The 17578-nt window shown below is 40.9% G+C and overlaps 1 protein-coding gene across 2 annotated transcripts in view; it reads left to right on the forward strand.

Annotated features, from left to right (window-relative positions):
- The window catches only part of slc9a7 (solute carrier family 9 member 7), a 31248-nt gene that overhangs the window by 2819 nt on the left and 10851 nt on the right, over positions 1 to 17578 (forward strand). Inside the window, exons 2-13 of one of the 2 annotated variants that reach the window (XM_053429902.1) lie at positions 932 to 1134; positions 1219 to 1296; positions 4731 to 4807; positions 4891 to 5003; positions 5095 to 5200; positions 5599 to 5740; positions 5864 to 5969; positions 7150 to 7238; positions 7966 to 8079; positions 9143 to 9254; positions 9985 to 10138; positions 12876 to 12938. In XM_053429902.1, coding sequence (XP_053285877.1) covers positions 932 to 1134; positions 1219 to 1296; positions 4731 to 4807; positions 4891 to 5003; positions 5095 to 5200; positions 5599 to 5740; positions 5864 to 5969; positions 7150 to 7238; positions 7966 to 8079; positions 9143 to 9254; positions 9985 to 10138; positions 12876 to 12938 — 1357 coding nt within the window. The remainder of the gene's footprint in view (positions 1 to 931; positions 1135 to 1218; positions 1297 to 4730; positions 4808 to 4890; positions 5004 to 5094; positions 5201 to 5598; positions 5741 to 5863; positions 5970 to 7149; positions 7239 to 7965; positions 8080 to 9142; positions 9255 to 9984; positions 10139 to 12875; positions 12939 to 17578) is intronic. The other variant, XM_053429903.1, reaches the window with a different exon arrangement.

A 17578-nucleotide genomic window follows, 5' to 3' on the forward strand; every position in this document is an offset into this window, starting at 1 on the left:
TTAAATTACAATCATTGATGATGACCTCCAACAGGAAGTTATGAGCAAGCAGAAGTTCAAAAAACAGGGATTCATTGTTTCCAGAAGTGGCAACATCAAATTTATTTTGTGGTTCGCGTATATGCACTTATAATATGTCTTCCAAATGTATAAATAGGACAGCTTGGTTTCTATGTATCAATGGCAAGTTCACAACTCATTCTTATGTGGATTCATTTTGATTTCAAGAAGTTTAAACTTTGTGTTGGATCAGACTGTTTATAATTGTTGGACTGTCACAAATATCAAAGTGATGACAAATAGAAACCTTGTCACTGTATTGATCATGTGTATAAAGAGCAGCCTCAACAGAAACGCGTATCTTCAGTTAGTTACTGGGGCACGGTGATGCAGAGAACATTAATGAAGCTCAGTGGTGTAACTGTCTAGAAACAGGAAACCATCCATGAGCTGGAAAGAACCTAAAGTTTGTGACCTCTGTCATTTGTTCTACATAAACTGGCACTATAGACGCTTTCATTTTCAACCAGTACTCAATGTCGAATCTATGCTTGTTGCGAAACTCGAGCGTGATACATGTGGTCAACCTTCTGGTAGGAAGAAGCAGCGAGTGCAGTCCTGGCAGCTCTGCCTGGCCATGTCTCCTGCAGATAACTGCTGTCTGAGCAGAGGATTTATGTTCTGCCCGCCTGCCTCCTCCTGGATTTAGCACTCCCCACAAGCCTCTCCTTCCCTATCTCCCCATTTTTCTCTCTGTGTTCTGCTGCTCTCTGTGTGACTCTCTGATCCTGAGGGCTTGTAAAGCAGCAGCACCTGGGAAATGCTTAGCTTGGTGATATTTAGTGCTCCACATTAGCTGATTAATTACTTTGGTGACACCCATGAAAAGTGGCAGTTTTTTTACCATTCTGTCATCATCCCTCTCTTTTAGGTTTGCTGGTTGGTGTCATTCTGCGATACGGCATCCCTGCCACCAGCTACCACAACAAGACGCCCCCGAGCTGCTCTATGAAGGAAGGACCTGCTAGCACCCTGCTGCTTAATGTCAGCGGAAAGTTCTTTGAGTACACCCTCAAAGGGGAGATCAACTCCCGAGAGATTCACAATGTGGAGCAGAATGATATGCTGCGCAAGGTACCAGTCAGAACAAACACAAATGGTTTATTTCTGCTGGTCAAATGTACCCTAATAATGTTTTCACTTTGTTTTCTCCTCCAGGTGACATTTGACCCTGAAGTATTTTTCAACATTCTGCTGCCCCCTATCATTTTCCATGCTGGCTACAGTCTAAAGAAGGTGAGATCTCTCATTCTAAGCTCAGGATCTTTGCCTCTTTCAAGGCTGAATTTGTACGATACACTGCAGCATTAGCTAATGTTGTTGCAGTGCCAAGTGAACCTACCTTCTGCCACAAACTGCTGTCTCATTGGACAGATGCTTAGCAAAGAAAAGCTCTCATTGGCCAGGCTGTGAGGGCTTTCAGAACATAAGTGGCCCTTTTTGAGGGGAAGTCCGAAGCAGATGTCTTTCATTTCCTTTGTGGGATTTGCACAAAGAAAAAAAAGCCGTTTCTGCTTTTCATTGTTGAAGAGCAACCGATTTGTACTACTTAGGGAATTGTAGAAGTAGCTCTGTGCTTTATTTTTTGTAATAAAGCACGTTATCATTATTACAATCATACTAGGAGCTGGTCTCTTGGCCTGTGTTCTGAAGCTACTTCAGAAATATTCCTTGTCATTAGCGAGTCCCCCTCAAACAGTTTTACAATATACTCTAAATTTGTATTGTTTGTTTGCTGGACGTTGTGTGTAGAGCTTTTTTTATAAACAATCTATACTGCAGAGTGAAGATCGAAAACTGTGTGTTAATCCTACCTTGTTTATCTGCAGTGATTGTTTTTATAGAATGACACTGAATCTTTTTTACTACTGTTGTGTGACTTATGTGGCTTATTTATTTTACTGGTGTTAGTTTTTCATACATTGCATGTCTGCTCTTTCAGGTTTTTGTTAAGCAATCGACACAATAATCAGACCCAAGTTCAGATATTTGGAAAAATAAAGGCTCTGCAATGCCCCTCAGTGTAAAAGCCTTGCAGCAGCAGAACGAACATTGTGCTGTGAAGACAAATTGCTAACCAGGAAATTATTCTGTGAATATGCCATGACATAGATCTGCACCTGTCTAGGGTGAGTCAGTCTGTGTCTCTGTAGATGTCTCAGTCCAATACGATGAAATAACAATAATCAAATCAAAGTAATCAGAGGACATAGAAGAAGACAAGTACATATCGGTCTGCAGACCGTTGAAGCACACTAGCCAGCCCACACACACACACACACTGACTGCTACCAAGCACTGATCACCTGTTTATTATTTATTAATATTGAACTCACTGTGTCCAAATCTTAACAAACTCGTGAGATATGCGTTCCATAGACAGGCAGACGGAGAGACAGACAGACAGACAGACAGAGAGATGTTTGTGGAATTAGTTGGTTGATTTACAGTATGAGCAGGTGGTGCTTTTTATGCATGAGAATTGTGGGTAGATGATCTCTAAGGTGCATTAAAGGACCCGTCGTATGCCCATTTGACCACAGTTGATATTGTTCTTTAGTGTCTTAATGAAATGTCTGTAACATATTCTGGTCTAATACCACAAGGATCATTTAAAACCGCACCCTTTTTACCCTGTCTAAAACAGCCCTCCTCAGATTGACCTGTTTTGAGTGCCCCGACCCCCCTCTCACCCCCCATCTTAACATTCTACCATGTCAGAAAGTTGTATAACATTTCAATCTAACAAAAATCCAATTGTCTGGTAATTGTGCAGCGTAAACTTTACTAATTGGAGGGAAAATCTATTTTAGGATCAATAATATTTTCATTTGTTTCCCAAGATCATTCTTCATGTTTCACCTCCGCCCACAATTTAGTTTTCTTATTTTTTTTTAAAACTAGCAGTGCAATGCTTCTCTATTTCCTTCCTGCGTATGTTTTCACGGCAGAGCAGTGTTCATCAACAGCTCAAACATCTACAGTACTTTCCATGCAGTCTCATTTGTCTGAGTATATTGCATTGTGATGTTTTTCTTAAGCAAAACTTGTTTAGAAACGTTGAGGGAAAGTAGGATCATGCTTCAGTCTTGTTAATTGAAAAACACAATATGGATCCAAATAAGTATCATTTAAAGTGAAGCTGCAATGAAAAAGTTATTAAATCATGAGTTGAATTTGTCTTCTCAGTATTTTTTATGTTAATTTTACTCTGATATAAGACACAGATAAGATCCCAACGTTTCACATGATGGAATTTGCATTTTGTTTAAAAAATGTTTTAAATTATCCGAATTGTGGAATCCTTTTCTGACCATAAATCAACTAACAGCTGGATTTGCTTCATCATTGTCAGATTGATTCTGCGCAATTAACATTGGTTTTCCAAAAAACAAGCCGCCTTCTATTTTTCCCCTTTGTATCTCTAGTGAAATTGGAATTTGCTGAGTCAAACAACAGACCTCAGGAAATAGGAAACAGGAGGATGTGTCAGGCTTAGAAATACAAATGTTTTAAATGAAGTGTTGCAACAGGAGTTAATTTTCAGCAAAATGTTACCAGCTGCAGAAACAGAGACAGATGAAGTGTGAGGCTCAGACTGTTTCTGTCTGTCTGGTCCACTCAGTTAATAATGTGCTGTAGATCATTCTCACAGAACTTCAGCTGATATTGAAACGTCAGCGTAATAAGCTGCATATCATCTACCTGAGCTGTCACAGAAGATCTGTTTCCTGTTTACTCAACTTAAACAGCAGAGTATTTTTCTTCCTTTCAGTTATCTTCAACAAGAGTACACTGAGGAAAATACACATTTCATTGAAATATTCAAACCAGACTCTTTTTTTTTTTTTTTTTTTTTTTTTTTTTTACCTTGGTGTGCAAAGAGAGAGCTAGAGTTGGATGTGATGTGGAGAGGCCTATTTGTTTAGCTTGTTTCCTCTTGTTTGTTTTACAACCAGTCAAGCAACTAAATCTGTGTTTGTGCTTCAGGTTTTGCTTATCAGGGAGCAACTCAGGTCACAGGCTATAAACGACCTTAAGCCTTATCCACAACGTTCATTGTTAAAGGAAACGAAAATGTAATCTGTTTGAGAACGTGTCGTTTGTGAGAAAGAATCTACGATGCTAACCTTGTTCACTTGTGTTCAAACATAAAACGTATCAAGTCCCTCTTATTATTTTGGTCTCAATTAAAATGCAGTCATTTAACAGTCACATTTATCTGTATGTAAATATGTTTATATTGATAAAACTCAGACGCAGACGTAAAATGTAAAAAGGCACTTAGGCAGGTGCACAGTACCAAGTTAAATCTTGAATACATATTGTTTGTGCTATTATGGTTACATGGGTGTGAAAAACGGTTTGTTATTGACACTGTGCTATAGAGCTACTCCAGTCAACAAGGTCATGAAAGGCACTTCAGTGTAGAAGAATATATAGAAGAAGTTCCACAAAAATAAAAAGGTATTTTCCTTTGTTTCCTGTAAACCCACTTTTCCTATGCCAACTCAAAAACAACAAATATTTCCCATCCTTATTGGGTTGAACGTGTCATCATTAGAAGAATAATGGGTTGCTTGTCAGGATGTAGCAAATGCTAGTGCTATAAGATATCGTATTTTAATTCTCTCTCCTTTCCTCTGCTCATCTCCTTTTTCATTTTCTAGAGACATTTCTTCAGGAACCTGGGCTCCATCATAACATATGCGTTTCTTGGCACTGCCATCTCCTGTTTTGTTATTGGGTGAGCATCTACTCTCTGTGCATAAAATTCTAAATGACAAACCCGGTGTACGTCAGTGTAATCCAACCCCGGTCCGTCTCCAGGAATCTGATGTACGGTGTGGTCAAACTGATGCAAGTGGTCGGACAGCTGACTGAAAAGTTCTACTACACGGACTGCCTTTTCTTTGGTGCTATCCTCTCTGCCACAGACCCAGGTACATGGTGATCACTCTCAGACAACTTAGAGAATGGAACATGTCAACAATTCAGTGTCTGCATGATTTTCTCTCTCTTTTCTGTGTGTAGTGACGGTGTTGGCCATTTTCAACGAGCTCCATGCAGACGGGGATCTCTACGCCCTGCTGTTTGGAGAAAGCGTCATGAATGATGCAGTTGCCATCGTGCTTTCCTCGTAAGTCACATCGAACCCCTGACTGCAAACCTTATAACTCTTTCCTTCCTGCTATACCAGACCAACGTTTTACCTACGTGTATGTTTTTTTAAAACCCTCTTCCCATCTAGTGTTAAAATTCAATACTCATGTGTGAGACAGAGCAGCAGAGCTTTGCACCTCGCCTCCTCTTGGCAGACAGACAGCACTCTGCCTCCCTCTGTTGGAAGATGTCCAATCTCCTCCTAGTACAGATTTTTTATGACCACTTATTTCATTTCATTAAGCCAAAAATGAAAACAAATTCATTACGACCACAGATTGTTTGACAAAATTTGATATTTCAATAAATATAAGGAAACAAATCAGTTCAAAACATTACTGGCAAATTGATGATTTTTTGTTTTCTGTATTCCAGGTCTATTGTGGCTTACCAGCCCAGCGGAGCAAACACACACATGTTTGATGCCTCAGCCTTTTTCAAGTCAGTGGGGGTTTTCCTGGGTATATTCAGCGGTTCCTTTATAATGGGTGCAGCTACTGGAGTTGTCACTGCTCTCATATCCTTCTATTAATGCCGGTTTTAAAATGAAAGTACACGTTTTTTAAGTCTAATTTCCAGACTGAGCTGCTTCTTGAAACAGTCCCTGCATTATAGTGTTGTTCCTTAACACGACCCCCACGTCACCAAGTTCACCAAGCTGCACTGCTTTCCACTGCTGGAGACGGCCCTCTTCTTCCTCATGTCCTGGAGTACCTTCCTGCTAGCCGAGGCCTGCGGGTTCACAGGTGAGCTGGGGAGGAAGTGGTTGCAGTTTGGGAAGTAAGCACGAAGCAAATGTGGTCAGGATTTTAGTACAAAACAAAACAAAAATGGTCCAGTCTACTTCTAAAATCTTGCAATGTTAAAGGAAGTGATACAAATTCCTCAGCCCCCTGTTCTGCACCCAAATGTTATGGGTTCCTCCCTGACCAGTACCCCATCCTTCAACCAGTTTCATGGTAATAAATCCAGTAGTTTGTGTATAATGTTACTTACAAACACACAAATATACAAATAAACCTTGGGCATGGGTAGCAACAACAGTGCTTATGACTCCATTCCAAAACTTGGTATGTGAAGTCAAGGTTAGTCGTCTACCATATATGAAAAATGCACCTACGTGAACTTAAAAATGCTAATTTTATGAAAAAAAATAATCAGATGATTATTTTAACTAGAAAGACACTCAGTAGAGCATATTCCTCTGCCACAACAGTCCGTAAATTCAATCATCTGCACCAAAGTTAACATTTCAATAGAGATAATTTATATTTACACCAAGATACTGTCTTGAAGGATTTTTTTGTTTTCGTGTAGTCGTCCTTAAAAGCAAACTTGTTTTTGGTAATAAGACTTTATGATGAGCACCTCACACAAGGAATGAATAGATTTTTCTGCATGTGAAGAGCTTCTTCTGGTTCTTTGTCAACATGTGGGCTTTTTTTTCTACATGATGGAACATAAAAGAGTTAAGCTGGACTATCAAAAGACCCTTTAGTCATTTATAATTGAGAAAAAGACGACAGTGTTTCAGATAGGTGGGAGAATTTGTTCTCTGTGCTCAGTGCCAACTGCACTTTTCCCAGACAGAGCCTTTTTATTCCACACTCTCTCAAAAGTCATTGATTTGTTCTGAATAACATAATTATGGGCACTTTAAACCACTTGGTGAACAGAATGTGTCTGTTAAACAAATGAAACCTGACAGGGGCTTAAAAACTGATTATGCAGCAAATGTGCAGTAGATAAAATTAACAGATTTGTGACTTAGTATCAAAAGCATCAAGAGGACTGAGAATCTTTAGTTCAGATATTTTTACATAATCACTGCAGCGAATGAATTGTTACATTGTGTATTCAAATTATACAGCCCTGTCACTGTCACAGTCACTGTATTAATGCTTTTGAATGTTTGTTGTTCTGCAGGCGTCGTGGCCGTGCTCTTCTGTGGAATCACACAGGCTCACTACACGTACAATAACCTGTCCGAAGAGTCCACAAAGAGAACCAAGCAGGTAGCATCGGACCACTTCCTGCACACATGGCCATATTTATTTTGAAACCCCTGATACTAGCAACCGGGTGCTCGGCCCCTGGTGCCAGATGGCTCCATGATCAGCCTGCTGTGACCTTAATCAGAGCTGTCTGAGGACGTCCCTCCTGACACGACTGTTTAGTTTCCCAGAGGGGCTTCAGTCTTGAGGACAGGCTGTAGATTAGCTTGAAGGAAAAAACGCTGTGTGACTCATTTTAGATCCATGTTCAGAATATCTTGTAAGTCTTGTATTTCAGATGCAAAGACAGCTATGGGTGCACATCAAGGTTAAAGCACTTTGCTTCGATTGAAACAAAAATCCTCAATCATCATTTCAGCTATTTTTCGATAAATTTTTGTGCTTCCATTTTCTTTCGCCTCATTGTCAGCGTGCCCTTGCCTTTGTCACGTTCCTCCTGCTCAGAGCATCATAGAAGCAGTGAGCTCTGTAATCATCATGGCAGCCAGAGAGTCTGTGCCTCCGTCACACCGGGAGAGAAAAGAAAAAAACGACACCCAAAGCCCCTCTGGATTCTGAGGGGATAGATGAGGAGCTTAGCTCAGAGGACCAGGCAGTGCAGTGTGAAAAGATATAAGAAACTATCTTACAAAGCTTCAAACTTTAAAGCATCTTCTTATGGATTTGATCTATATTCTTGTTGTGTATTCGTACATTTCTAATCATTAATTTTGTGTGTTTCTTGCAGCTCTTTGAGGTCCTTCACTTCCTCGCTGAGAATTTCATATTCTCATACATGGGCTTGGCTCTGTTCACCTTCCAGAACCACGTCTTCAACCCCATTTTCATTATCGGGGCTTTTGTATCCTTTTGGTGCACAGACAGTATGAATGTTTCTGTCTCCAGTCAGCAGAGAACTGGATTTTTCCACAGCTGCAAAAAAGTCAGCAGGTAATGACTTGAACTTGGCTGTGATGTCCAGTGTTGCCATAGTTACTTTGAAAAAGTAACTTAGTTACTTTACAAGTTACTTGATTTTAAAAGTAACTAAGTTAGATTACAAGTTACTTGATTTTAAAAGTAACTAAGTTAGATTACAAGTTACTTTATTAGTTACATTCAGCAGCTGCCGACAACACCCCCGCCGCCTCAACATAAAAATGACAACCGGTTTGGCCAACACTAACTTTATTAGACACCGCCGGAGGCCCCCCCCCCCCCCCCGCGCGAACGGAGGGTTTCCCTAACGGGCGCTGTAGCTGAGGTGATCCGCGAGAAGAGCCCGACACACGTCCAGAGTCGCTGTCGCCGACCGTCGTACCCGGTCCCCTCCAACCGGTCCCCGCCTTCCGCAGCGCCGACGGACACCGCCCCGCGGCATACTATAAGGAAAGCCCCCGCACCGCGGACGAGCACCTCCCCCACTAAAAAAACGTCGAGGAGTGCCGCACACCGAGCCTCCGGCGGCGTGGTGAGGAGGGCGACGGGGCGACTGCTCCCCCAGCCGCAGGACGTGCCCAGCGGGCTAACCACAAATACCGAAATAGTAACGCAAGGTGACTTGGACAAGTAACTTTAATCTGATTACTGGTTTGGAAATAGTAACGCGTTAGATTACTCGTTACTGAAAAAAGCGGTCAGATTAGAGTAACGCGTTACTAAGTAGCGCGTTACCGGCATCACTGGTGATGTCCCTGTAGACAGGTCATAGTCGACTCCAGATGTATGCCGTCCTCCAGCCCAAAGTCAGGGTCTCCTGTGGAGAATGTTTGTTTCTCTCTCCAAAAAAGCAATCAAATCCTTCCAAGAATGATTTTACTGTTGCACCTTTAAGTTGCCTTTCATGTGTAGTTAGTCACCCACTGCTCCTTGAATCTGTCCAGCACTCAAATCTTCAGTCAAATACTTCTTGACCTGTATGTCAGATTGCCATATTCATTGGAAGAGCCTTCAACATTTACCCACTCTCATTCTTCCTCAACCTGGGTCGAAGGCACAAGATCAAGGGAAACTTCCAGAACATGATGATGTTTGCAGGTATGAAAAAGACAGTTCAAGTTTTGTTTTGAAAACAAATGATATAATATAACTTGTATAACATTACATTATATGCCACTTTATATTATATACATTATATATAACACTATATCTGTACAGGAGAATAGTGCCTGTCTTAATCCACACGCACTCTCTTCTCTCTCTTAGCAGTACCAAAGGTCAGGTTATAGATAAAGGGCCAACCAACAGTACATTGTAGTGTCTACACTTAGGGACTTTCATATCTAACTCAGATGCTCCAGACAGAGAGGCACCATCTCTGTCTCTTTTGCGTATTTCACCAGTGGCAAGACGTAAGGACACAATGTGATTTAGGAATGCATACTTTAGGCTTAACCATCCAGTAGTATGCGAACACCTACACGTAACATTCTAGCCACTCATGGATGTGCTGTTAGAATTGGTTATGCATGTAGAAGAAGATATATGGGGATGTTGTGGGAGACATCTTCAGACATGGGGGTGACAATTGCTCTTGTTACTCTGTTAGCGTTTGTATATTGTTCCACCTTCTGGTCTCCTTGATGAATCAACTCTTCATTAAAATCTTAATAATCATAAGACATCAGATTCTGCCTGAGTTCCCATTTCACCAGCTTCCAGAACTCCTCTGATCTGTCAAACCCAAAGTTTGGTTTTCTCTCTCATAATTCGTGGTTGAATGTTATCAGATGATTTGTTTCGGGGTGGGGTGTGTGATCCACTGCAGGTCTGCGAGGTGCAATGGCATTTGCTTTGGCTATCCGGGATACTGCCACCTACGCCCGGCAGATGATGTTCACCACCACCTTGCTCATCGTCTTCTTCACCGTGTGGGTGTTTGGTGGTGGAACCACGCCCATGTTGTCCTGGCTACATATCAGGTAACATCACATCCATTCAATATCGTCTATGATGATCATCACATCTTTGTGCCCTGGAAGAAAATCTATTCCGCTTCATTTATACATTTGGATAAACGTTAAAAAAATAATATATATATGTATATACATTAGATTTTTTATTTCTATATAAAAATAAATTCCAACAATATGTAGTTCCTCAAATCCACCTGCTGTGGACTTGTCTTGTCCTGTGTGGTGGGACTGTCCAGGAGATGGGGCTAGAGTCTTCCTACAGGTCTGCTGCAGGCTTTCTGTCTCCCAGCTCTTAAATCAAGTCTTTACAAACTGGACCTTCTGTAATATCTGTGCAGACATCCCAGCATTCACTGGTACAGGAAGTTTGACTTATGAGCCATTTACTCTAAGATTGATCACATGAGCTCTTAAATTAAAAGTGAGGCTAAATCCGGTTATATCAGCTCTTTATCACCAGGCTGCAAACAACACTGTCCCAACTTGAGATGTTATCAGCGGTTGGACTGTTGCTGTCGTGCTTTGCTTGTGTCTTTTTGTAGCCAAGCCTCACTTATTTGTGTCTGACCGTGGATGCACTGGGAGCTTGTATTTGTCATGATAAAGCGGATTATGGGTTGGCTATGTGTGTGTGTGTGTGACAGCATGTGACAGAGTGAACAGCCTCTGTTTAATATGGGTAATGCCTCCTCGGGCTGAGCAGAAACTATTGTGTTTGGTGGAGGTTAAGAGCGCTGCCAAAATCTCCACATGAACCCATTGCCATGGTTACAGGGACATGTGGTGCATGGCAGGCGGATATGGGTTGTGCTCCGCTGTGATTCCGGTTATCGTCCTATTTACATGTGCATATATTTACAATTTTTACTCCTTCTGGGGAAACACTTTCAAATCCCTGCAAATTTGTAGGAAATCATGTTGCAGAGGACTTAAGAAGTCGATTATTCTATATCTGTTAAAATTGTTCCGAATATACATTTTAGGATAATCCTAAAGATTAAATTCGCAAGATATCATTGACTATTTTTGTAAAAATGAGGCGGGCCTGTTGAGGCAGCTGGATGATGGAGGATGTGGTAGAGGAGCAGTGCTGGGATGGCAGAGGAGACGCTGCTGATTTGTGTTATTGGGTTTTGATGGATGGTCACTGATCCTCCGCAGTGCAGCCCCAGAAAGAGAGAGAGATCCTGTGTGCTCACGTTTGGTCAGAGTAGCAACAAATCTCTCAATGAGGAACATATTTGGGTGTGTGCTTAAAAGGTAAGTGCTTAAAAGTGCCAGTGCTAAATCTGCAATCAGTTCTTTGTGTTATGACGGCCAAAGAGCTGGCTCCTACATCGCCTCAATCAGAGGATTATCGTGACCAGCAAGACAAGCCGAAAACTTTTGTTGTGACTACCATTTTTTTGAATCAGGGAGCACGAACAGCATAGTCTGCAGCGATAGTAATGGAATGAGAAAATGAGGCAGCAGTGGTACGTGGATCAGTTCTCCAAATGTGACTGATTTCTTGCAATAAAAACCATTGAAAAATGCCCAGTGAATAAGGAAAGTGAAAAAGATTTTCTGGATCCACCCCCAGATCCAGATCCACACCAAAATGTTATCTGTTCTCCCCTGACCCACATTCTTCTACCATGCTTTCTGGTAAACTGTCCTGTACTTTTTGTGTAATCCTGCTTGTAAACAATAAAACAAAAAAACTGAGAAAGGTGAAACATGACCTCCTCTGCAGAGGTGACATAACTTCTCAAGCTCTCAATAACAATTGATTTTTCAAAAAAGCATTCAGCTGAAACATTTGAAATAGTTAAGGTGCTGACAAAAGCTGAAGCGGCAGACCGTTAGAAAGGGAGTTAAATTAAAAGTGACTAAAAATATATTGATTGGCAGTTACAAAGAAAGTGTAGAAATGTTAAATGAAATCTTGCTGTAGCTGTTACATTACTGTCACTATTATGGCTTTAACATAAGCTACAGCTCTGCACGTGCTGCATAGCCCAAGAGTGTGCATTTTAAATTGACACTGCCAGGATTTGAACCTGATACTTCTCAAATGATACACATGTCACCTCAGTGGTTATTGGCTACAATCAGAACATGGCCATGTTGAGAAGAAGCTGGAGTTGCAGTCTAAATACAATCAGTGGAAGAAGTCGGAATTATATTTTAACTGGAAGTGATGAAAGAAGTGTGGTGGACTGAGCAAAACAGGTGACGTATAATCAAACATCAAATATGAACTGAGTTTGTTCGGACATGTAGAAGTGGAAGAGCAGTTGAATCATCAGTTGAAGAGTTGTAGATGTTTTATCCAGATTTTTGTTGTGTACATGCCTGAACATCCGCTGATCCTCTGTCTGGGGATTAGTGCATGTCCCCAAAACACAGGAACGTATTTGGTCAAGACTGTTGCCAATTACTGTTTTAAAAAAAATAAAAAGACACTCAGCGATCACTGTTATCTGCTTAAACTCTAATTTATGTTCAGTCACTCCATTAAACTAACACAGAGCAGCAAAATACCTTTTTGATCCTCAAATGATGGATGACAACTCTCATCTTTTCCACTTGTGAGCAACTTTGAAAAAACATATTTAATCCTTATTTGTATCCGATGAAAAGATCAAAAGTGAAAGTTCAGAGACTTGTGTTGCACTGTGACCATGCCAGTTACTCAAAAGTTTTTTACACAGAAGAATTCCACAAAAACTGTTGAATGTGTATGTTTATGATGTGACAGAGTTGGAGACAGCACAGCGTTGCAGGAGAAGGGACGTCAGTACGGAAAGTGGAAGTACTTCAGGTGCTGTATATCTGAACGTGTATAAACTGTGGTGGTGTTGGGAAATCGTGCGCTGACCTCAGATTGTATTCTGTCTCTTCGTGGTTTACTTCTGTTTTTGTTGTGAAGGGGGAAATGGTGCATCCTGTGAAAAAAACAAGACTCTCATTAAACATTAAGTGTTTTTCAGTGGCTCAAGTTGGGTGTTTGATCTCAGGATAGAAAATAAACAGATTGACTTCTGGTGAAGATATAGTTCAATAAAATAGACTGCATCACACAACAGCTCAGCTCTGGTGGAGGTGCTGGTTGGGGAGTTGCCATAGTATGGGCAGGTGCTTTGTTCAAGGCTTTTCTCCGGATGTCTGTCTTCTTTTTTTCTGTTGAATCTCTATCAATGGGCCTCAAGTCTTTAACACAGGGATGTGAAGAGCAGACTTCCTCACTGCGTTCCCCAGAAGCAGCACAACAAACACATGTGAACCAATCTGAAGTGTGCTCAAAAGAGGAAGGAAACAAGCAGACTGTGTCACTCTGGTTCCTCCATTTTGCCTCTGGATTGCATGTCTTCCCTAGAAGACAGACACCCTGCTGAATAAATTACTTGTGAGCAATATAAGATGGATTTAAAGGGGAGGAGAGGTTGTGTTCAGGATTAGGATTATAGGTCAGTGGGTGAACTGAAAGTCTATGAAGCGTTGTCTCTCTTATGTAAGTATATGAACCCGTGTGGCCACTCAATACTGTTTCTAGTCATTGGAAATGTGAGTAAGACCTTGCCTCTCTCCTCTGGGGCCCCCTACCACTTGTGTCTTACAATCTCAGGTCCATTCCTCACAGATCCTCCCTGATACAGGCTGTCATCAGCCTCCTTGTTTTTGCATATCCTCTGAGCTCACTCCTCCAGATCCTCTCTCTTGTCTGGTGATTGTTTCTGTCATAAGTTACTACCGGGCATAAATTCAGGCTGAAAACGGTTTCCCCAAATGCATCAAGGCTGAGTGGGTATGGTGAGGTTTAGGTTTAAGGTGAGAGATAAGCAAGTAGTGGTTAAGGTCTGGGTAAGTCCCCAGGAAATAAATGCAAGTCTATGCAAAGTCAGCATGTATGGCATAAGACAACGTGCCTGTCATTTGTGTTTGAGTGTGATTTATTTTAAAGAGGAAAAAGTCCTTAAAGACAGTCGGATATTCGAGTGTTGCTCCTTCTCATGGTGCTAGAGTAGAAAAATGCTGTTTGTCCTTCACGTAGGGGGATTCTTCTTCTGTGTGGCGGCCGGGGGAACGTATAAAGATCGGTGCACAAATTAGTTAAACCCCCCCTTTGCACAGTGTCAGCCGTTGTTTCAGATGTCACCATGAAAGGCTGCACATCTCTGTCTTGGCCTGTGTCCATGAGGATTAAACTCAACTGCTCTAGAGCTTATATGACTTTAAAGTGCCCCTTTTTAAAATCTGCTTGTGTTGGGTTTAATCCTGCTCTGTTGGTAAGAGACACCAGGGGGGGGAACTATTAATGCTCATCTATGAAGACTGAAAAAATGTACTGCAGTCACTTTTAAAGGGGTAGTTTAAAATGAGGGAAATATGCTTTTGATTGTAGCAAAGAGTTAAGTGCATTGTGGATTTGAATTTCGGTAAATATGCAAATTTTAGCTGGTTAGTTTAGCGGGACACAGCTAGGAAATGACTGCACCCAGCCAAGATACAGTTTGGAAGTCAACCTTAATAGCACAAAATGTTGTTTTTCAACTCAGCTTTTCTACAGATTAAAAAATTATGTTATTTCTGGAGATTTTCAGGGCCGGTTTTTTAACTTTTGGACAGATACAGGCTAGCTGTTCCATTTTATATGCTAAGACAGCTAGCTGCTGGCTGCAGCTTATTTTTCACCATACAAATATGAGAGTGATATATTGATTTTCTGATCCAACTCTTGGCTCGAAGGAAAAAAAGCGCCATGTCAAACCTCCTTTATGGTAATGTGATACACAGTAAAAAACCCTGGGACAAAGTTGACCCATTTTTGGGTTAATACAACAGGCGCTATAGGGACTTTGGCTTTACACAGTGCCCATGGGTAGAAAACCAATTGGTGTCCAATTAAACGCAATACATTGGGCTGCTTGGACCCAGAATTAGCATAATTTGTTCCGATACTGTTTTGGTTTTTAGCTATCGTAATAGGTCATATTTACTGAACTATTATTTGCATTATTGAATATTTGTGACATATTTCGCAGTTTTGATGTGCAGCTTCTTTTGTACAACTACCAATACATTTGAAACAGTTATGAGGCAAATGTAAATCTATTTGTGCGTAACACCCAGTCTAAATGACCCAGTGTTATGGATTTGTGTGTAAAGGGTAAAGTTAAACCAGGATTGCGTGAATGTTACATTGACCCAAAGTGGGTCGGTTTTGAAATGCACCATGTTGATGTTAAGCATAGACACACATACTGTAACTAGTTCAATCACATGATGGATTAGTACAGGGGTGTCCAAACTTTTTATCCTGAGGGCCAAAAAATTTGAAGGTCTGGGCCACTCACGCCGCCACGCCCCCCCCCCCCCCCCCCCCCTGCCCTGGAGCAGACTGTTGACAGTGCGCCTCAATCGCGTATCTTAGGGCGGGGGGCGTGGCGCCACCTAGTGTCAAAACTGAGTAGTACAATACAGTGGGCCATAGTCCATTACATTACAATTAATTTAGCTGACGCTTTTATCCAAAGTGATTTGCAATCAGTGCATTCAAGGGAAGGGGAGAGCGGGGTAATGTGAGACACCCCCTGTATCTAGGCGACGGAACACATTTATAGTCATGTGATCATTATGTTTTCAAGCCCCTCCCATTCAACCCTTGCCATGAAGGAGAAGTTGGTGCTGATGCTGTGGTTAGAATGTTTTTTCACAAAAATGTTCTTTTTGCATGTAAAAGTACATTTTCTTGCATCAACTGTTGTGTCAAAACAAATTGATTCAGGTAGAAAAACTTATATCATACATGTTGGTGAACTTCCAACATATAAAACCATGTGATTGATGCTAGCTGAAGATTAGCCTGAATTGCTAAGAGATGTTGTTTTTTCTAAAATGTTGGCTGTGGGGTAAAGTGAGACATCTAGCACAAGTTAAGTTTAGTCTTAACCATATTTTAGTGTAATATTACATTATATATGTTTTATTTTTAATGCCTTAAACATTGTAGAAAAGCCATCATGCAAAGAAACTACACCAGGAAGACAACTTGAGGCCAAACCCCCCTCCCAGAGATGGAGAGTGCAGCCGCTGAGGTCATGCAAGGAAAGAAGTCCTTAAGAAAAACTGGAAGGGATAGAAATATTGATAAGATAACCCTCAAAAGATTCATACAGAAAAAAGAGAAAGGGAAAGTAAAATCAGTAGGTTGGGATAAAGTAGCTGAGGCAAAGAGAATATTCACAGATGAGATGGAGGAGGAGCTTGCCAAACACTTGAAACAACTAGCTGACCAGTTCCATGGCCTTGCTCCAGTTAAGTGCCGTGAACTGGCATTTGAATACGCAGAGAAAAACAATATCCCTGTCCCTGCCAATTGGACAGAGAAACAATGTGCAGGCAAGCTAGGGTGTGTAAGAGATCACATGAATCATAATAATCATAAATGTGCTTAATTGACCTATTACAACATGTGTTGTTATGGTAGTTTTAAAGTGGAAAAGGTAAGTGGGTCACTTTACCCCCTTGATGTCTCTGGTCTGTCTCACTTTACCCCTAAGCTGGGGACAAGACCACTTTTTTACAAACAATCATATTTTCACTGCCCTTTGTCCTGAAGACATTCTGATCATTTCCATTGCTAGGAAACATCCTGAATTAATAGGAAATGTGTAAATTTTACTGATATATGATTTTAGCTCGCCTAGAGGGGAGCAAATGTAAAAAATGTCTCACATTACCCCTCTCTCCCCTACTCGAGGGTACAAACCCAGAACAACAAGAATCAAGAAAGTACAATTTCTTCCAAAATAGAGCAAAACTACATAGTGCTATAAGTAACTGCCATTTCAGTGCTACAAAATTGTTAGTTTAAAAAAAATTATAATTTTTTTTTTTTATTTAATTTTTTTGAGGTGGGCCAATTTAAAATGGATGGCGGGCCGCAGATGGCCCGCGGGCCGTAGTTTGGACACCCCTGGATTAGTAGGTCCTGCATATGAAGCAGTCTTTGTCATGAGGTAATCAATGACGTGACAGTGATTTACCGCATTGATAAGAATGTAGCTTGTTTAAAAGGTTGTAATTTGCCTAACCCTAATTTTTATAAACTGTGAAATTTCTGTCAGATTTTCTTTATTTGACTTTGTCTGTATGGGGTTGAAAGCTAATGCAACATTTTTCAGCCACTGAAAGATTTAGCAATCCTTGAAAGATGTGGCAACACATCCCCTTTTGATGTGTTGGTTTTAATATGTCACTTCTCATATGCAACAGAGCCACAATCAGGCCACATCTGCATTCAGCAGGTGCACCAGTCACAAAAAGACATAGGACTCTTCCTGTGTCAAAATGAGCCGTCTTCAAATTCATGACAAATTACTAACAAAAGGTCTAAGTGGCTGAAAAATACTGCTGATTGTGCACTAATTTTGGTAACTTCAGGATTAAGCATAATTTTTA

This window comes from Pleuronectes platessa, chromosome 9 (genome assembly GCF_947347685.1).
Source record: "Pleuronectes platessa chromosome 9, fPlePla1.1, whole genome shotgun sequence".
Classification (NCBI taxonomy): Eukaryota; Metazoa; Chordata; class Actinopteri; order Pleuronectiformes; family Pleuronectidae; genus Pleuronectes; species Pleuronectes platessa.